This window comes from Thamnophis elegans, chromosome Z (assembly GCF_009769535.1).
Source record: "Thamnophis elegans isolate rThaEle1 chromosome Z, rThaEle1.pri, whole genome shotgun sequence".
Classification (NCBI taxonomy): Eukaryota; Metazoa; Chordata; class Lepidosauria; order Squamata; family Colubridae; genus Thamnophis; species Thamnophis elegans.
In genome coordinates this window covers 88,726,481-88,748,037 of record NC_045558.1, presented here as the reverse complement: position 1 = coordinate 88,748,037, position 21,557 = coordinate 88,726,481, and the positions used below count along the sequence as shown (strand labels likewise).

The 21,557-nt window shown below is 42.3% G+C and overlaps 2 protein-coding genes across 3 annotated transcripts in view; one reads left to right on the top strand and one right to left on the bottom strand.

Annotated features, from left to right (window-relative positions):
* The window catches only part of STRADA (STE20 related adaptor alpha), a 35,907-nt gene extending 29,511 nt beyond the window's left edge, over window positions 1–6,396 (top strand). For both annotated transcript variants that reach the window (XM_032235378.1, XM_032235379.1), the window contains 2 exons: window positions 3,030–3,072; window positions 5,696–6,396. In XM_032235378.1, the coding sequence (XP_032091269.1) occupies window positions 3,030–3,072; window positions 5,696–5,848 (196 nt within the window). In that variant the 3' untranslated portion in view covers window positions 5,849–6,396. The remainder of the gene's footprint in view (window positions 1–3,029; window positions 3,073–5,695) is intronic.
* RNF113A (ring finger protein 113A) lies at window positions 6,373–21,260 on the bottom strand. The gene is made up of 10 exons (XM_032235380.1): window positions 21,105–21,260; window positions 20,256–20,332; window positions 19,656–19,760; window positions 19,126–19,233; window positions 17,825–17,934; window positions 17,295–17,401; window positions 17,096–17,185; window positions 15,876–15,969; window positions 15,477–15,583; window positions 6,373–7,134 (listed from the first exon to the last, which is right to left on the bottom strand). Exons 1-10 carry the CDS (start codon window positions 21,202–21,204, stop codon window positions 7,064–7,066), a joined length of 969 nt encoding a protein of 322 aa, XP_032091271.1. The 5' UTR covers window positions 21,205–21,260; the 3' UTR covers window positions 6,373–7,063.
* Window positions 21,261–21,557: the final 297 nt, after the last annotated feature.

Sequence of the window (21,557 nt, the reverse complement as noted above, 5' to 3'; positions counted from 1 at the left end):
AATCAGTTTCTCCATGCCAAATTAGCAAGTTTTGAATGGTTTTGGATGATTTTAAACATGTTATATGTTTGTGGAATTGGTTGCTCTTGGAATCGATGAAAATATCAATGAAAATATAAATTTGTCAGATAAAGAACTTGGAAAATGAAAAAGCAAGTAGGTTCAGATTAGTGATGCAGATAGAGAAAAAACCATTTTTTAATAGTTTCAGCAATTATAAAAAAGTAGAAATGCAAAATAAGTCCTTTGGCTTCTTCTTTTCATGCAAATGCAAGTCTACATGACATTGTAGTCCATGCTGCTGCCAACTAACCAACTTGTAGAAAAAAATCAACCAAAGATATTTTTTAAAGTTTTTACGTATTTCCTTTAGAAAAAAATGATGCAGTCCTTACCTCAAAGGACTTTAAAGCCTAACTTCCTAAGTATGTTTATTGAAAATATTTTTAAAATATTTTTAAAGAGTTAGAATTTATGTTCTTTTTAAAAGAATATGTTAATTTCCCACATTTCTTTCAGCTTCCTCTAAGGCAAGCTATACAATAATAACCAGCTTGGCAGAAAATAATCTGAGCAGTTCATTCAGATAGAAATTATTTCAAAAATATTTTTAAAATTACTTCCCCGCCCTTTTTTTAAATAAATAGGGTTTTCCTCCCCACTAAAAAACTTGCTGCATTAGCAAAAAGAAAGACTTGGTTGGAATTCAAAGGGCCCACCCCAAAAACTTTAAAGTCTGAAGTGCCTGCATTAGTGCTCAACAGCACCAACACTAATAAAAACCATGACCATGAATTGAAAAAAGGAACACTTTTACAATTAAAGGATCAAGAATTGCAGTAAATTAATAAAACAATTTTGCAGCAAAGACCATTAACAAGTACATTAGTGTATAACTGCACTAACAATATGCATGCATACACCAAAAAAATCAAATCAGCATGAACATAGGCTCCTCCCCCCACCCCCAATTTATTTAGGTATTCATTTAAAAAAAAATTGCCCAGTGAGTGGCTTGAAAAATCCAAGAACAAAAACAACACTTGGAAACCTGCACTAATTTAGGCAGTCATAAAATGGCAATAAACCACAGTAGTGCCCAGAAACACATAGGTCTTCAAAGCTTTTCAGATCCCCAAAAGGGAGGGCACTGGCTGCTGGGTAGGGATCACAACAGAGAAGACATGCTTCCTTGTTCCCATAAGATGACAATATTTACTAGAGGGAACTGGAAAGCATCCTTTCTATCAGTTGGGGAGAAACAGTTGAGGATAGGATGGGCTCTCATATATCCAGACCCTATGACAATGTAGTCTGATTTCTTTCATGAATAATGTTAACAAAATATTTCAAAGAGAAGAATAAATATATCACTAGGAAACCAAACAACAGTGATGTTTTTCCCCCTGAAATTTGCCCCAAACTCCAAGAACCAGTGCCAACTAAAGCCATTTTCCAAGGGGAAAGTTCTACTATTGGCTTGCTGAAATTAGGTGTTCATATCTACTCCATGCATGATATTTTGTCCCACTGATTATAGAATTTATAGAATTTTCAAATGAATTCCTCTGCAAATCAGGTGGTTTGGTAATTTTAAAAAAATCAGAATTGAGCTACTGTATTTTTCAGACTATAAAACACTGGAGTATAAGACATACCAAGATTTTGAAGAGGTAATTATTATTATTTTTTTAAAAGGGTTTTGCCCTTCCAGGCCCTCAGTAGCACTCTGCAGGCCTCCTAAACTATCTGCAGGCCATATTTTTTGTGAAAAAGAGGCATGCAAAGTTTGAGAGGCCTGAAAATGGGCCTGTTTTTTGCAAAAAAACAGGGCATGCATAGGCTTTGGGAAGCTTGTAGAGTGTTCCTGGGGGCTGGGGAAGGGACAAAAACAAGCAAAAAATCGGACCGTTTTTGGCAAAAATGGACTAATTTTTGGCAAAAAAGGGGGGGGCATGCATAGGCTTTAGGAGCCTTGTAAAGTGCTCCTGGGGGGGCGGGGCTAGGGAGAGCAAAAACGGGCAAAAAACCAGGCTGGTTTTTGCTCGTCTTTGCCCTCCCCAGCCCCCAGGAGCACTTTGCTGGCCTCCCAAAGCCTATGCATGCCCTATTTTTTTTGCAAAAAATTGGTCCGTTTTCACCAAAAATGGGCTGATTTTTTTTGCTTATTTTTATCACCTTCCCAACCCCCAGGAGCACTCTACAAGCGCATCCATTTTTGTGAGGGTGGGGTTTCAGGAGGCCAAAAATGCTATATTCAGTGTATAAGATGCACCCAGATTTTCACCCTCTTTTTTGTGGGGGAAAGGTACGTCTTGTACTCCAAAAAATATGGTACTTGTTTGCCTCCATTAGTTTATATGATGTATGGATTTATGCTAATGTGAAACAGTGCCTGGCTCAGAGGTAACTTGTGGATAGTACTCATTCCTTATTGTTAATGGTAAACATTGGTCAAGTCGCTATCAGTAGAAGATGAAGCTAAATCTCACTCTTCCTCCAGGGTCTTGACAAGAATTCTAGTAAGCACTGTGTTTAGGAAAAAGTTGCTTATTCAATCAGCATGTGAGCTTGAATGAAGGGCTCTCAGGATATCATCTGCCTTAGAGAATACCCTTTTATACATTCTATCAATTGAGGGCAGATAACATACTGCCAGGCAACAATTGCTAACATAACATTGGCTTTCCAAAACTGAAGGAAGTCTCTTATTTTGCTTTTCTCTGGCTTGTTCAGAGAGTCAGAGCAGAGTATTCACTACTGCTCCCTAAGATAACTTCTTTTCTTCCTGGAAAAGCTCAAATAAATTCATGCAGAAAAGAAAGTAGTAGTAGTAGGCATGCCTGCCATAGAAAACTCCATTGCAGAACTATATCCTGGCTTTTGATGCTGATATTGTTCTCTTTCTTAGCCGTATTTTTCAATATTTGAATCTTATATATATTCTGAAGGGAAAAGTTTCTGGATCTTCTCCAATTTCTGCAACTTTTACATCCTGGTGTATAACCTTTTTTTTTTTTCATATGCAGGCCAAGTGCAAATGCATTGCTGAACCATTCTTTTTTCAAACAGGTAAGTTTCAACCACTTGCCTTGACATATTTTATCCTTTTCTCACTCTTACTTTGGTGGAGAGTAAGAAAGAAAGTCAAGAATTACAGCTGCTTTGGAACCATTTCTGTGAATATGTAAACAAAACAGTATGAAGCTATTTTGAAATTAATGTGCATTATTATGGTTAATCGTCATTTTGATTCACAGTCTGGGACTGGTAAAAATTTAACAGTTCAAGTCCTAACCAAGAACCTTAGAGCTGTTAACGTCTGAATATATAGGCAATTCTGATTAAGGTAGGTTTTTTTGCAAAGTCAGAATATTGCAATATCAATGAACCAGACTTTTTTCTTTCCCACAGTAGTGATGTCAGGCATGTTTTGGGCCAGATGTCTTGTCTGTTTGGATTCGAAAGCCCTAAAATATCATGACTTGTTCATTTTCAAGAAATTTGTCAGTTTGGTGTTCCCAGTAATTTTTGCTGTATTTGAACCCAAACTTCTGACAAAGCTTCCAGTATGATTTTGGCAACTCGATCATAACTTCGTGATGTCAGGCATGTTGTGAGCCAGATATCTATTGTTGGAAGTTAGCTTTTGCTGATTTGGGGCAATAGGCAGAAAGACCCAGATAGATAAATATTTTTAAAATAAGAATTATGCTCTTGCAGAATCATGCCTTTTTCCATTTGTAAAAATGCAAATATTTTGGAGATCCAGAATTTTGGAATTTCCATCATCGAGTCCTTATTGCCTGTTGATTTTCTGTAAGGGATGGAAATAGTAGCTAACTTTAGTCTTTGGTTCTTATAAAATTTTACATTCCGATACAGAAAAGCTGGTTTTTAATAACCTGTATCTGGATTAAAATATTTATGTTCTATTTGAGACAAGGACCAGTCATGCCTCTTCCTCTCAGAAATGGTTTTGAGGAAAGAGTAACAGGAAGGAGGTGTTAGGAAAGGTCTGAGAAAGAGGATAGGCTGGTTGGATAGTTACTCATATCCTTGATTGGCCCATTTCTCTCTGCTCTTTCAGGAATAGTGTTTCCATTTAGCAATTACTAGTGAAGTCCTTGGCTTCACAAGGGGAGGTAAGAAAAGCACTGGGAAGAATGACAGGCTGTGCAGAAGAGTAAAAAGTGATATACCATTCTTTCATCCCTTCCCAAAGGTCTTTGCAGATTTTCTTTTCAGCCCAAATTCCCAACAATCAAAAAGGTTTGATTCTGTCTGACTGTACACAATCCACAAAGGTTTGGCAGAATTTCTAAGAACTAAAGTGCCTTTGGGGTTCAACAATCTGCTGTTTAGTACAAACTTCTAATGTAATCCAGCATTTTCAGCAGTATGCTATCCAAAGTCATCAAGAAAAGATGAAATCAAGAACTCTTCTCTTATTTTTTTTTAGTAGTTATAAAAGGATGAGAGGTAAAACTCTGCTTTATTTATTCAGTGATTATCAACATAATTAGGATGCTAAATTATTTCCTATTTCTGTATGTGCAAGGAACACCCAGATACAGTCCTTGATGGCCTTGGAAAGGATTTTATATAAAATGTTACGCCTCTCCCCTCTTCACAGTTTATGTGATTGCAATGAAGATGCTTATCAATCTATTTGCAATCTTAAAGCATTGGAGAAGCAGCTGGCAGGGAAGATTGCAAGCTGTTCCTGCTTGCACCTGTTGGGGTTGGCTGAAAGAGCTCTCTGCCAAGAGGAGTTGAATAGCAATAGCAGGTAGACTTATATACCGCTTCATAGGGCTTTCAGCCCTCTCTAAGCGGTTTACAGAATTAGCATATCGCCCCCACAGTCTGGGTCCTCATTTCACCTACCTCGGAAGGATGGAAGGCTGAGTTAACCTTGAGCCGGTGAGATTAGAACCGCTGAACTGCAGATAACAGTCAGCTGTAGTGGTCTTCAGTACTGCACCCTAACCACTGCACCACCTCGGCCTTCTAAGGGGTAGAGAAATAGAGCTGAAATCCTGATGATCTGAACTGTTTCTCTACCACACTGAAAAACTTTCTTCCACACCCCAAGAGGAGCTGTCCTCCTTTGGTAGGGGAATCAGATCTTCAGGATCAGAGTTCTGTTCCTGCATTCCACTGAAGACATTTTCTTCCATGCATCCTTTGGTAGCCAGCTCCAATAAACAAACGGCAGCTGAAATATAAGCAGTGGAAAGATAGTGGTAAAGGTGCCTCAGCAGGTGCGGGAACCTCAGCACAGGCTATGCACAAATGTCTCTTTGTTCAGGGGCTGAAGAGTTTGGATTTCAATGGGAAAGTTTTCAGCTCCTGGGTAGCACTTCACAGGGTCTCACCCACCCGAAGCATCTCATGTTCCTTACCTGGGACTCTGTCCAGTTCACAATCTGTAGGATTGCTTAATGACCATAATCAGGAATGCCAGGATTGCAGTTGTTGAACAATTATGTAGGCAGTCATGTGATGTGCAGCTTAATGTTTTTTGCTTAATTGAATCTCTGAGCTCAATAATGGGTTTACAAGTCAAGGACTACCTATGTATAAAAAGTGACACTGTGAGGTGGAGTTATATATAAACTTGGACTGAGTCCAATTGCATCTAATCACATTTTTTAATTCTAGGTTATGTTTTTACTTCCCTATTTTCTAGATCAAACATCGGGCATCTGAAGCACTTCCTGAACTGCTATATCCTGTCATGCCAATTACCAGTTTTGAAGGGATGCAGACACAAGATCCTAGCCATATATTTGGATTGGCTTCCAATATGGAGCAGCTTGAGATGGATGATTGGGAATTCTAGGTTATCAATAGAAGAACATTGTGAAATATTTTTACAAAGCAATCTGCTCAATACACTGCAGTTTCTTGCATAGGAAGTTGTTCTAGCTGACATTTGCATTAAAATAAAGCCTGGGCTTTGAGAGGAAAAAATTAACAATATTGTATTGAATTTTGGTTGCAAGACATAAAATATATGTGCTCAATTGTTTTTTAATGAAACCAAAATCTTTTAGTAGGTTTGCCAGTGGTCCCAAGGAACTGAGTGCCATGCACTTAAAAAAAACCCAATAAAAATCTACTCAGAATTGCTTACTAGCAGGAAGAAATCCTATTGACATAGGGTTAGAATATGAAGATATCTTTAATTGTATCTAACAAGGTAATTTGGAATTCCTTCCTATAATGAATCGTCCCAACTTGTGTAGTAATGTTTCATTCTTCTTCTATATACTTAATCGTTGTTCAATCAAACATTGAGCCAAAACTTTTCTGGCAAACTAGCATTTGCAGGTTGTAAGTATTCATGTCTTAAGCTGTATTTCTTGCCAATAAAAGATTTCTGCATTTTTACAATGTTCTTCAATAAATCTGCATTATGAACTCCCTGTAATTAAAAAAAATAAACATAAAAGCTAGCAAGCCCAATTTATATCTTTGCTATTGAAACCTGAAAGGTAACATAGTAGAAATATTACAAGGTTTGAGATTAGTACAGTGCCCAATAAGTAAAAAACAGACTTAAAACTATAATCACAAGATAACTAACTACTTTGGACTGTTTGAAATGTCTTGAACTCTTATACCAAACCACAAAAGACCAATTGGATATGTTTTAAGAAGTAACATGAAAGATGTTCAGCCAATTTAATTTCTGCTAGTTATTTCCTTTTAGAATACAGAAGTTGGGAAGTTGGGAACACAGGAAGAACTATTTCCTTTAACTTTCAGAAATACAAAGTTTTTGAGCTGCTGTTTTTGTGCAGTTTTTTGTTTTCCTTGCCCCCCCCCCCCGCTTTTTTTCCCAATACATTAAAGCAATAAAAAATAATGAATTGCTTTGTTTTCATAATGTTCTTTACTATCAGTAATATCTTGGTCTTGGTCTGTAAAGTTGTTTGGAATGTATGTTGAAGCACAAAGCATGATGGATCAATTTATTTTTCTATAAATTATTTATTCTGCAATCAAATTATTTCTCTGGAGGATGTAAGGCATGAAAATAGTAAAGAAAATTCTAATCTTGCTCTCCAGCATCTTCACGGGGACTTTCTTCAGCCTTATGTTTTTCCAGTTTTGTTAACAATTCTGTAAAACAAAATCCAAGATTTAAAAAGTAATACTTCACAACATGATCCATACAAATTATCCAAGCCATTTCCTTTATATTCTGAGGACCATACTGAATTCTATGTATGTGACACAATTCCCTACTCAGAAAAAAAACTGAATGATAGACTTTCCATAGGTTTGGAAATGTAATTTTAATCTTCTTAAAGTTATATTCATATTGAATTAGTTTTCTTAAACTGAGGAACAATGTGCATTTAAAATAGTAAGATTAGCTGATCTATTTCCCAATCCCCCTTTTCAAATTCATTTACTAATAATGAATCTTCCCCTGGAAGAGGGAAAAACATATTAAAAATCTTTTCAAGGAAATATTCCTTATAGAACAAAAATATATTATGAAAATTGAGGTTGACTACATTAACAATCCAAAGTTCTGATTTACCTCACTTAACAACCAGACCTGTTCATCCTGCGGGATGCATTCAGCTCTGAACAGCTAGTAAAGGCCTCATAAGATCATAAACCTTTAACATTATGTAATTTATATGCATTAGCTATATATTTTATAGGCAACTCAAGAGAATTCTTCCTTCAATATAGCCCAGGCAAACCAAAAGGCTGGACACCCATGAGTTAAGAGTCAAAATTAATTTCATTATTTACTGCCTTGTATCCTAATATGGAAAATAGCATTTCTCCAGTGCACTGCTCAGAGAGTCCAAATGCTGGGTTAACACAGCCTATCTGCCCTTGGACTGAGTGATGTTTTTGTTGACCACGCCTCCCTTTGCCTCTGCATGCTCAGTTCGAAAACTCAGTCCGCCCATTAGGACTGTTTTGGGAGAGCTCCAGTCTAAAGTCAGATAGGCTGGAAAAAGTTTCCCACTTTGGACCACGACCAACCTTCAGATAAAGAAAATTACAGTTTCTACAGAAGCTGTCAAATTGCCTCCATTGAGGTTTCTGACGCTTTAAAAGAAGGGCTACCGGGCTTCTCTGCTGCTGCTGGTCGCAAGCACTGCAAAGGATCGGAAAGGGCTCGTACAGCGGAGGCTGGCGAGCGGCAGGAGCAGCTAGTGGGGTAAGCGAGGTTCCCAGTCGGAACAGGAAAGTCCCAGGGGGAAAAAGCCCCAGTGAAGGCTCTGAGAAGGCTCTGAAGCCGGCAGGCCGGGTTGCTAGGGTTCCCTCAGCTGCTCCATTCTGCCCGGCAACAGCGGCGACGGTTGGAGCCTTCGTGCGCTTTTCTGGGCTGTAAGGCTGAAAAGAGCGGGAGGAGGTTGCGTGCGCAGCTGCCATTTTGAATCGCTTCAGAGCGCGTTGAGAGAGAGAGAACGTGCGGCTCGTGTGGAGAGCCGATTCCCCCAGCCTTGCATCTACAGTCAGCAGGAGAAGCGGAGAGCCGAAGCAGCATCAGCAGAGCCTCAGCCAGCCCTCAGCAACTGCAGAACGCCGCAAGGAGGCCGGAGATTAGCCTGGGGAGCCAGCTAGTCTCTCCCTCCTGTTTGCAAGCTAAGTCTCGGGGAACCGAGGGCGGTGGGAGGAAGGAATCCGACCCCCAGGCGGCCCTTCCCTCCTGAAGATTCTGCGAGCGCATTTGGACCTCAAAGGCCAGCACGTGCCCATCCCAGCTCCAGCTATCTTCCAGGCCTCGTGGGGACCTGAAATGGCTGAGGAATGCAGGGAGGCCTTAGGGGAACAGGCAGGGCCCTCCAGCAAACGCAGTAAGCTGGATCCCTCTGTAAAGAAAGGCAAAGGGCACAAGGGCTCACTTGAAAGGTCTTCACCAAGAGCCTCAGTGGATCCCAGGGAGGTTTCAAGGCCCCAGCAGCCAGAACCTAGCACAGACCATCGCAGCAGGGAGTAAGCTTCCCCTGATCGTGAGGCCCAATCCCCCGGGGACAGTGAATTCTTGTCTGGGGATAACTATATATCCAGGGATCCATCTCCTGAAGCGTCTTGGGGGTACCCCGACTCCCCTAGCTCTTCCATTGGAGAGGAACGAGATTCTGTCCAGAATTCCCTGTGTGGGAAGGGTGAATCCAGCTCAGGCAGACCTAGCCATCGCAGGCCCAGTAGGCAGAAAATGCAAAGGGGAAAAAGCCCTGCTCTTTCTGATGAAATGAGGGAGGTAATTTCCTTAGCCATTTCCCAAGGGATAGCTGAAGGCATTAAGCACAGGGGCTCTCGCAAGGGCAAGGCCCCGAAGGAAAAACGCAAACCTAAGGCCTCCACCTCCAAGGAGCCTGTATCCTCCTCTTCATCTTCCAGCCCATCTCAATCTGGGCTTTCAAGTTCTGAGCAGGAGGAAGGGGAAATTTTCGTGCTTTCTGAGGACGAAAACCCTACCCCTGACAAACCAAAATTCACTGGCCTGTTTCAGCCGTCATTATTCAAGTCTATCTTGCACAAAGCCATGACGGCCACAGAGTTAGGCCCCACTTCCAGGCCTGAGACCTCTCAAGCTTCCACTTCCAGGGATCATAAGCACGGTTTATTCAAGGAGACAGTAGAAACTCCTGAGGTGATTCCTGTGCTAGACCTCTTTATGGACGCTGTGCAGCGCCAGTGGCTACAGCCAGGCACCCTGACCAACCCCAGTGGGGGGGACAGAACACTGTATGCCCTGGAGGATAAAATGGAGGAAATCCTCAAATTCCCGAAAGTAGATGCCCCAGTTGTGTCTCTGACTTCCAATTCCAACCTGCCAGCTGAGCTCCTAGAGGGTCTTAAGGCAGAAGATAAGAGGTCAGAAAAGGCGTGTCACAAAACACACATGGTGTCTGCCTGGGCCATTAAGGCATCCACCTCTGCCTCTTTCTTTATCAGGGCCACCTTATTCTGGCTACGCCAACTCAGGTCCAGACCACCGCCCAGGAAATCTAGATGGCGCCATGAGCTAACCAAGATTATTACCGCTGTCGAGTATTCGGCGGATGCCACCTTGACAGCAGCAAAATTTTCTTCCAGGGCTCTCGCTTCCAACATCACCTCATGACGCCTCTTATGGCTCAGGCATTGGCAGGCCGAAGTGAAGGCCAAGTGGAAGCTGGCATCGGCCCCATTTAAAGGAGGCCTTCTGTTTGGAGAGGCCCTGGACAAGTTTGTCACCTAAACCAAGGACAAACGCAAAATCCTTCCTGCAACCTTTAAATGGAGTGACCGGAAAGGGGCGGGGTCCTTTCGTAAAAGACCTTACAGGAGTCAGGAAGCAGGGCAATCCTCTCACCCTTCCTCCTATCAGAGAACCTTTCAGGCAGGGGGGGATAGGCACCAAGACAGATCCTTCGGTGCTCGTGCCAACCAATCCCAGTCTTCCTTTCGGAGAACGTTCCGAGGAGGAGGAAACAACAGTGGTGGCTCCCCGCCTTTTCGTAAAGGAAAGTGACGGTCGCAGGGATCCCCCCCATCGGGGGTCAGCTACGGCTGTATGCCGACAGGTGGGAGGAGATAACTTTGGACAAGTGGGTCCTCAACACTATTCGCAGGGGCCTTGTCCTGGACTTCCTAACCTTTCCCCAGAGAAAGTTTATTCGCTGTCCTACCCCCAGGAACCCAGAGAAGAGGGAGCGCATGAGGGCAGAAATCCGCCATCTCCTAGAGATAGAGGCGATAGAGCCAGTCCCCAGGGGTCAGCAGGGGAGGGGCTTCTATTCGATCCTCTTCCTAGTGCCCAAGAGTTCAGGGGGGTGGAGGGCCATCTTGGACCTCAAAGGTCTAAATCAACATCTGGCTTACAAGAGGTTCAAGATGCAGTCTCTCCACTCCATCCTGGACTGTGTGAGGGAGGGGGACCTATTGACATCAATAGATCTCAAGGAGGCCTACCTGCATGTCCCCATCCATGCGGCCCACAGGCGGTTCCTGAGGTTCTATGCAGAAGGGAAGCATTTCCAATACAGGGCACTTCCCTTCGGGCTATCATCTGCGCCCAGAACATTCACCAAAATTCTGGCAGTGCTAGCAGCTCATCTCCGCAACCATCCGGTTCGCCCAAAATGTTATTTAGATGACATAATCATTCACTCTCTCACCACCAAGCAGGCACACCGCGATGTTTCTCTAACTGTGCAGACCCTGCAGCACCATGGTTTCTCTGTCAACATGGAGAAGAGCCAGTTCCGGCCATCCACCTGTATACAGCACCTGGGTGCAGTCATCAATTCCACCTCCTGCCAGGTATTTCTTTCTCCAGATCGGCTGCACTGCAGCCTTGCCAGGTCGGTACCCATCATTCAGCTGTCCCAGCTCCTGGGGATAATGATCTCGTGCCTGAGGGTGGTTCCCTGGGCTCGTCTTCACACCAGGGAGCTGCAGTGGTTTCTGTTGCCAATGCAGAGGGCCAAGAACAGCAACTCACTCAAGTGGGTTCGGCTCCCACGAAAGGTGATCCGGTCTCTGGCATGGTGGAGGTCCAAGGCAATCAGGAAGGGCTGCTTGTTCAAGGAGCCGGAAAGGCTAGTTGTCACCACGGATGCCAGCCTCCTGGGGTAGGGCGCCCACTGTCAGGGACATCTAGCTCAAGGCCGAGGGACTCAGAGGGAGGCTGCCCACAGCATCAATTGGCTGGAACTGAGGGCAGCTCGCCTCGCGCTGAGAAAGTTCGCCGCCCTAGTAAAAGGGGCTCACGTACTGTTGATGACAATGTGGCGACAAAAGCGCATATAAACCGACAAGGGGGCACTCGATCAAAGGCCCTCATAATTGAGGCGGAAGCGCTGGGCAGGTGGGCGGAACGTCACCTGGCTTCTCTCAGTGCAGATCACATCTCCGGCGTAAGCAACCGGGAGGCAGACTGGCTGAGTCGCCAACGCATCGACCACTCGGAGTGGCGCCTGCACCCGGACCTGTTCCAGGAGATCGTGAGATTTGGCAAGCCACAGGTAGACCTGTTTGCCACACACAACAACACACAGCTCCCACGCTTCTTCAGTCGCTACCACTCGCCCCAGGCGGAGGGAACAAACGCACTGAGGTCAGTGTGGCCTCAGGGACTTCTGTATGCCTTCCCTCCGCTTCCGCTCATCCCTCAAGTGGTGAACAAGCTCCTGGCCGAAAAGGCAGACCTCATTCTGGTGGCTCCCTTCTGGCCCAGAAGGCCCTGGTACGCAGACCTGGTCAGTCTCTCAGTTCAGAGACCTTGGAGAATTCCCCGGGACAAAATTGCCCTCAGCCAAGGGGCCATCACCCATCCGGAGCCCCAGTGGCTGCAGCTAGCCGTTTGGCACTTGAAGGGGAGCTCCTGAGAAAGCAAAAGTTCTCTGACCAGGTCATTCGAACAATACAAGCGTCCAGGAGGCCTTCTACTACTAGAATCTACGATGCCACCTGGGCCGCATTTTCACAGTGGTGCAAGACTAGAGTCATAGAGGCCTCTTCAGCCTCGATCCCTCAGACCCTAGACTTTTTGCAGGAGGGTCTGGATAAGGGCCTTGCGGTCAGCACCCTCAGACGCCAGGTTGCAGTGCTGTCTACCATCCTGGCAAAGGGCTCTTCTCGCTCACTGAGTCAACTCCCTCAGATCAAGAGCTTTCTCAAGGGACCAGCGAACATCAGCCCTCCAGCTGTTCACCGGTATCCGTCATGGGACCTTCCATTTGTGCTTAAGGCCCTGACCAAAGCCCCATTTGAGCCTTTGAGAAAGACTAGTCTGCGGCACCTTACTATCAAGACGGCTTTCCTGGTGGCCATTACATCCGCTCGCAGGGTATCCGAGCTGGCTGCGCTCTCTGTCAGGGAGGATTTGTGCGTAGTTCACCCAGACAGAGTAATTTTGAGACTTGATCCGTCATTTGCTCCGAAAATTAACACTCTGTTTCACAGGTCTCAAGAGCTTACTGTATATACTCGAGTATAAGCCTAGTTTTTCAGCCCACTTTTTGGGCTGAAAAAAGCCGCCTCGGCTTATACTCGAGTCAGTGAAAAATTTGCCCGAAATGGAGGAGAAAAAGGGGCGGGGCCATGCCGCTGGGTGACACTCGTGAATGGCCCAGTGCCCCTGTGAGTTTCCCCTCCCTCTGTGTCAGTTTGCCGCGCAGCGCGCACCGCACCATCCCCCCTCCTCACGTTCTAATGTAATGCAGGGCTGTCTTACGATTCCCCTTCCTCCCCCTCCTGCCGCTCTGCAACGATGTCCCACCTCCTCCTTGTTATGGCAAGCAGCCACATAGCGATGTCCCACCTCCTCTGGTACAGTGATCCAATGATAGGAATCACTGTGCCGTGTGTCATAGGAGGCGGGACATCGCTCCCGCGGCTACACGGGACATCATCATCACAGCGGGACATCAGCATCATGAGGTGAGTGAAGTATTTCATTGAATACACCGCTAGTTTACTGTTTTTCTTTGAAATAAATATTCAAAAACATTATTGGTATCTATTTTTATTTTTGAAATTTACCGGTAGCTGCTGCATTTCCCACCCTAGGCTTATACTCGAGTCAATAACTTTTCCAGTTTTTTGTGGTAAAATTAGGTGCCTCGGCTTATATTCGGGTCGGCCTATACTCGAGTATATACGGTATTTTGCCCAACTTCTGTCCCCATCCTTCTCACCCCAAGGAGCGTGAGTGGCACAAGCTGGACGTGAGACGAGCCGTGCGAACGTATGTAAAGAGGACAAAAGACTTCCGCCGGTCAGAGGCGTTCTTTGTCTCCTTCCTCCCTGCGTCCCTGGGCCACAAGGTCTCCTCTCACACTGTGGGACGTTGGCTACGCGCTTGCATCAAGCTGGCCTATGAACACCGGGGCAAAACAGCTCCGAGACGGGTCACCGCACACTCCACTAGGAGCGCAGCAACGTCTGCAGCCTGGGCAACCCAGGCCTCTATTCTAGACATTTGTAGAGCGGCCACTTGGGCTTCCCCCACGGCCTTTATTAAAAACTATAAGATTGACACCTTTGCCTCAGCCGAAGCCTCTTTTGGCAGAAGAGTGTTACAAAGAGTGGCTGAAATGCCAGAGGCTACGGCGCTTCCCCACCCTGGGACTCAATAGCTTGGGCATGTCCCAGCATTTGGACTCTCTGAGCAGTGCACTGGAGAAAGACCGTTGGCTTACCTGAACGGTCGTTCTCGGGGCACTGCGAGGAGAGTCCAAACCCACCCGGGTGTTTATTATATTGAACGATGTGACTGTATTGACTGTAACTGATTACAGGACGGTTTCCTTCGTTTTCGAACTGAGCATGCAGAGGCAAAGGGAGGCGTGGTCAACAAAAACATCACTCAGTCCAAGGGCAGATAGGCTGTGTTAACCCAGCATTTGGACTCTCTTCGCAGTGCCCCGAGAACGACCGTTCAGGTAAGCCAACGGTCTATCTTTGTTATCTTTAATACATGTCTTGACTGAGGCAAATCATCAAATCACTTATTACAATCAGTGACCAGAGGTATTTTACGGAACGTGCAGATGTCTCTCCTGCTGATCTATCCCTTGTGCTCATGAAAATGTCAACATACAAATCACCTGCTCCTAAATGTATTTCTAGTCATGATTAAGGAAACATTTTGAGAAATACAGAAATCTGAAGGCTTTTTCCTAAGATTTTTGTCAATAGGTTTTACATATAGCACATACATGTTTTTAAAAGCTATATATACATATATAAAATATACACTCTGAGGTCTATCATTAGAGAATATTTTGTTTGTATAGGTTGCCCTTGACTTACAACCTGTCATTTAGTCACTCCAAAGTTATGACAGACTCCTCCCTCCAAAGCCACGAGTGATCTAGTTTCAAATTTCCAACATTGGCCACCCCTGCAGTTACCTTACTGTATTTTGGGTGCTTGCCATCCACATTTACAGCTGTTTGCAGTGTCGAAGTCACATGACTGATTTACAACTCCCCCCTCCCCCCAAAAAACAACCAGTGTCCACTTCCAGGTTTTGGCTAAAACTGCTCCATAAAAAATAATAGATTCTGTTAAGATATTTAAATTGTAATTGCTGGAACAGTGAATAACTGGACAATGACTAAATATAATAGTTATGGCTAATTGGTCAAAGACAGCTGGCCACTGAATGATGAAGTCTGAGCTGTGATTGGTTGCTGTGAGTAAAAAATAAATTTCCTTGTTTCCCAACTTTTTTCTCTGTGTGCTGTGTGTGCACTCATGATGTTCTTGATGTGTTGATTTTTACCTGATGATGCTGTTTGCCTCTTATTTACTGTAAATATATTTATATAAAACTGATTCATGTCAGCATCTCTGACTCCATTCACCAGCTGTGCAACTCTGACAGGTTCACTTAACAACTGTAGCATTCTCTTAATTAACATTTAAAAGGTCATAAAACCAAGTCCAGTCACTCCCCACCAGCTCCAGTTAAAAATGAAATAGGGGCCAAATACCTTTGGCTGGATTGAAGACACCATTAGTCTGTTTATCACATACATAACATCGCTGAGACTTGCGGTAATGTTGTAGGGCGCAGTTTTCACAAAAGTAATGTTTACACCTAAGACAACATAAGATAATTGCTGCAAATTTCTAGTAGAGAAGTAGCATTTTTTTTTTTCATTTTCAAGAAAATCTTACATTTTAGTCACTTCAAATGTACATTTCTTAAGAACAGCATTAGTATCTCTTTAGGGCCATCAATATTTTTAAGGTAGTAAATTATATATAAACACTAGGGTATTTTTCACGTGATTGTATAGATGTTTGACAACCTGTCAGTCTCAAAACTGCCATATTAAAGACCATAGATCACTTTAAAAATGTCAATATTAACAAAAAGATAATCTTACTTGGTTACCACAGGGTTCTTGAAGGAGCTTCTACAAATAAAACATTTGAAAGGCAGTTCATCCTCATCACTACTTACTTCATAATTTTCATCATCTGTAGAAAAGGAAAAAGTATCTGCTAAATTGTTCTGCTAACAACAAGGACATATGTTTTATCTTCTACCAACTCCATGTAGGCAGTTATTCTTGCCAAAAGGGGTAACATTAACAAGTCAGATAAAAATAATTTTACTAAAATAATCACTTAAGACAGTTGGCTTCTATTCCCTCCCACAGTTCTCAGATGAAGAAGGCAGGCACATACATATTTGTTCTCTGCAGAGAATTTACTTGCTTATTACCATCACAGGCTATCAAAATAGTTGATATAAATTATACATGTAAGTCGACTGTATGTACTAAGACAAGACAGCCCATATGCGCAAAGAAAAACAGTTCACAACTGGCCCTAGCTCTTGAAGTTATCCGAAAATTGATACTCTGAAAACATCATATAATCAAGATACCAGAAAATACAAATATAGCTACATTGTGCTACAAAATTTATATTTAATTACGAGTTTGAAAACCTAAAATCTTTATTAAAACTCTTATTAAATCAAGAGAAATGTATCTCTTCCCTATATAGATTCTTCCAAATGTTTTCATTTTCAATCTGTTAATATGAATCCATGCAGATAACTTTCAGTCCCCATTGCACACATGTACCCAAACTCTACAATTACATACACATGCGCACAGATACGCAAGAGAAGGAAACATTTTTTTCTCATTCCTATTGTGTGTGTGTGGGGGGGGGGGTTGATCTTGTTGTATTTGGATCTTTTCCCGTGTAAGATTGAGATTGTCTTGGCAACGTTCCGGCGAGGTCTCACTTGCCATCTTCAGGGTGGTATTTTCGGCTTCGTGCTTGTGCGAGATTATATATATATATATATATATATATATATATATATGTATGTATGTATGTATGTATGTATGTATGTATGTATGTATGTATGTATGTAGGTAGGTAGGTAGGTAGGTAGGTAGGTAGGTAGGTAGGTAGGTAGGTAGGTAGGTAAGTAAGTAAGTAAGTAAGTAAGTAAGTAATTGTATAATTCAATTCCACCCAACCTTGCACCTGCTATTTGTCATATCCTATATGAATTTGAAATACATTATTTTCATCACAACCAGTTACATTTGCTGAATACCAGAAGAAAGGGGATTGCTCATACCATTAAGTCCATAGCGTCCCTCATCCAGTTCCCGCTCAATTTGCCACCCATGTTTATAATCTGATCGGTCATGCAGAAATTTGCAGCTATCTGTAGGGAAGAAAAAGAAACACTTAACAATGGTGTCAATTATTTCTGTTCTGCTGCCAACTAATCCAAATCAATAAACAATCAGAAAGTATATAAAAAAATAATTTACCTCCAAAGCCACAAAACCCAGTTTCCTTGTAGTCTTTACATATATCTGGCTGGTAATCCCACCTCACAGTGGCCCTGAGATGTTCTGGGGCTCGGATTGGTCCCTTCCTGAAATAAACAACAAAAACTTAAGAAAAGATTAAATGACTGTAAATAATAAAAAGGGTTGCATCTATAACAATAAATGAATACCACCAAAGTAGTAAGATTTGAGGAAGACCACAATGATTTGATGGATAATCAGACTCCCTTTTTCAATCAAAGGGGTTCACTGACTTTTGAATAGCAGGGTGAGATTTACATTCATGTGTTTAAAACTGGAAATATCTAGTTTCCTCTTAGAATATGAAGGCCATTCTTTACAAATATTACAAAACTGTTAAAAGTAAATCATCAAGTTAAGAGAACAGAAATAATTAGCAGATAGAAAAATGAATTAAACTGACAAATTTTCCCATACTATGAAATGCATCCTCAGGTAGCTAATTCCATATACTTTTTCTTGGAATGAACATTGCATTTTCTCCTTACCTTACCATGCCTGAAGAAGCATTTCCCATGGATGTATCTTTTGGTTTTACATACTTTTGATAATTATTAATTCCTCGATAAATCTTATCGTCTTCCTTTCCTTGAAGTTCCTGAAATTAAAAAAAAATGGCAATGGCCATATGATCATCTACTCAGTGTTGTGAGCAATCCAAAGTCATATAGGTGAAATGGGTGGCCATACAAATTAAATCAATCATAAATAAATGAACTGTGCATGTTTCAAAATGATTAAGAAGCAGTCTATTTTCTGCAAGTCCAGAGATCTCTCTGCTATGCTGCTCATTAAAGCATCTGTCAGGCTTCCACACAAGACTGAAAACAATACCAGATAAAATTGGAACAGCAGCAGAAATATAGTGAGAAATGGAAACAGAAATAAAAGTATAAGCAAGATTAAAGAGATGCTAGTCATGTTACAAATCATCTGAAAATCCTGGTAGTAGACTTCGAAGCGGAAGAAATACTAAAGAAAAAATATTAAACATCAACATATATAAACAGTATGACATTTTTCCCCTTTGATTGCTTGTTGATATATAAAGACTTTAAGCAAAGAAGACAATTGTCTAGATACCTACCATATTTTTAAGAGTATAAGACACACCGTTTTCCCCTCTAAAAGAGAGTGAAAATATGGGTGCATCTTATACACCATGTAGCCCTAGCCATCCACCAGCCCCCACCTTTTGGCCTCTGCCTCCCAACAATTTACCTCCTTGCAGCAAATGGAGAAAGTGGGGCTTGTGAAGAGGGCAATAGGCTATGGCAATCCCTTCAGCTTGAAACAGCTGATCATCGGGAGTCTCATGCTTAAACTGAAATTGAAAGTGAAACTTGCTGTTTGCTGCAAAGAGGCATATTTCTGAGAGGCAGAGACAATTTTTTTTTCTTCTATTCAGGCTAAACTGAAAAAGGCTGCTTGCTGCATGCAGGGCAGTCAATAACTATAAATGCCTATAGAATGTTCAAATTATAAGAATTATTTTTTTAAAAAATTGCTTTTTTATAGTTCTAGACAATTTAACAAAATAAAGTTTTTTAAAATGTTTGATCTGAAGAGGCCCAGCGCTATTGTATCTTCTTTTAAACAGTAGAGAATAATGTATACTTCCAGAAAGCCACATCCATTTTAAAAGCAACAACAGTGTATATCTTCTAAAATTTGCAAAGAGGCAAATTTCTGGGAGGCAGAAGCAGATTTTTTTTTTCTCTTGTTTTCCTCCCCAAAAGCTAGGTGCATCTTATACTTCGGAGTGTCTTATACTCTGAAAAATATGTACCTTCTGGATTTGTTGGCTGCGTTCAAAAATGGCTTGGGCATCTTTGTCCTTCTCTGTGTCCAGTTCATATACAGCTGTTGCACCCATGTCCTCTGGACCCACAGGTTTCTGAAATATGAAAACTCCATTAGTAGCCCAGAAAGGAAAATAAACCTCAGTCTTTATTACCATAATTAAATTTATTACAAAAAAGCTGAACTCTAGCAGATGAATGGTTAAATTTCAGAGTTACATAATTTAGCTCATTTTTAAATAAAATTCTCATAGAAGTTAAGAAGAGTAAAATGAGATTCCTTTGATTCAGGCAATGAAACCAATGACAACCTCATTTTGTACAAGTATGTATCATCCAAGTTACATTACAAAATTTTTAAAATGGCCACCAGATGTTGGCAAAGATCTTGTGAAACCCCATTAATACTAACTCAAATTTTCTTGCAATTGTTTAATTGCTGGGAAACAAAACTCTTACAATCTATCAAAAGTCATCTAATATACTACAGCGGACACTGTTTTAAGAATATTCATACCGCAGATCGTGTTGATTTATACGCAATTCCAACTGCTTCAGGTTTATTATCATCATCACTACTGTTTGACTCATATGAAGTCTTTGTTTTCATACTTTTCTTGGTCTGGAAAACGAGAGTCAATGAGACTATCAGATCAATAAATATACAAGAGGCAATACATATGAGGTTTGAGGTTTATTCGATTTATATGCCGTCCTTCTCCCAAGGACTCAGAGCGGCGTACAACACTGCCCAGACACAAAAATCAGGTCAAGCGTGCATCCCCCATTATGGGTGGGGTCTTGAATTAACTGAGTTAGGTCCATAGCCATCATGGAAGCCATGAATTCCCGAGCTGACTCAGATGTCTCGCCAATGGAAGGCAAATTGAAACCCCAGGCTTATGATCCTGGGAAATCAACCGCCAATCCAGCTAACACATCCAGCAGCTCTGGCAGGGCCGATGAAACGTAGCAGGGAGATAGGTACATAACAAAAAGGCCCACCTGAACTCCAAGGCCCCATTTCACAAAAAGGGACTCACACCCGCCTATCTGAGACACAGTGACCTCCTGAGAACATATGTACTTGAGAAAATTGATATACAGTATACATCACCTTCTGAATCATGGGGTTGGAAACTTCCTTTCGTCTCTCCTTCCTGATTACAGTGCTGCCTTCATCACCACTGCTACCTTTAAGCAGATGGAAATCGTACAGTGTTGGAAAATTATACATTTAGCAGTGAACACTAGCAGAGTGCAGCTGCCTCTCTAGATTCCAAACTCATTCTTAGTCAAAAAACCATTAAATTGAATTATAACATTCAAATTATTATAAACAAAGCCAAGCAATTTTTTCCCAATACCTGAGATTGTACTTTTGCTCTGTTCTCATAAAAGACAAGCAAGGTTACCTCTCCTTCAAATAATAATTGTTCACTTTTTTTAGAGCAATTTAAGACAAATGAGAATGCACATTTCCACATGGAGCATAGTTAAAACTATGGTATATTTTATTAATTTACTCAATTTTAAAAGTTAAGTAGTTTAATTTTTAAAAGTTTAAAAGCAACTGCTAAGGCTTGGGATAACTAATCCTGACAATATTCCCCACGGAATCCACTCTTAACATTACTCATCGAGTAATAAATGCGCAATGGCAGGGATGAAAGAAAAGTACATGTTTACACATTGTAGGACGAGCTACACTCTTGGCAAGAAAATCCAGCGGGGAAGCTGCTTCTTTTTCTGTGAAAGAGACATGTGTTCCAGGTTGTCATGGAAAAGGCGAGGCAACTCGGGGCTCACAGCCACTCTTATCCCCAAAGCAACATAACCTCTTACTCTATTGGTTCAGGAGCGTGAGATTTCAGGGCACAAGCTGACCGCGTCCCACCCGCCGTGTTACCATCCCGCCGCAAATACATTTGGAGACTAAGAGCAGCAACGGGCTGTGGCTTCTCACCGGAGTCCTGGTCGCTGCTCGGCCTCTTACGTTGAGCCCTCCCAGGCGCGGAACGACGCTTTTTGAAGAGGAAGCTACAAACAGGCTGAGCCTCCTCCATGGCAATCAAACCCTTCACGGAAGTAGGACTCCGAAGCACTCTCAATTCGGCCCCTCCTCTTGCGGAAGCGACTACCGGCCGTTCTGGGCATGCGGCGCTCTATCCCACCCTGCTACCGAACGCCTTATAGACGTCCATCTCTTTGAAGAGTAGCACCTTTTGAACGCTTCCGAGTTCCCTCTCGAGTGGCGCCGATTCTGCCGTTTTCCTTCGCTACATGGGCCAACGGCAAGTCCCACTCTTTATAATAAGCAGAAAAACGTAACGTTTCTGCTATCCAGAGGCCATATGTCAGAGGAGAGCAACCAGAATGATTAGGGGACTGGAGACTAGACTAAAACATATGAAGAATG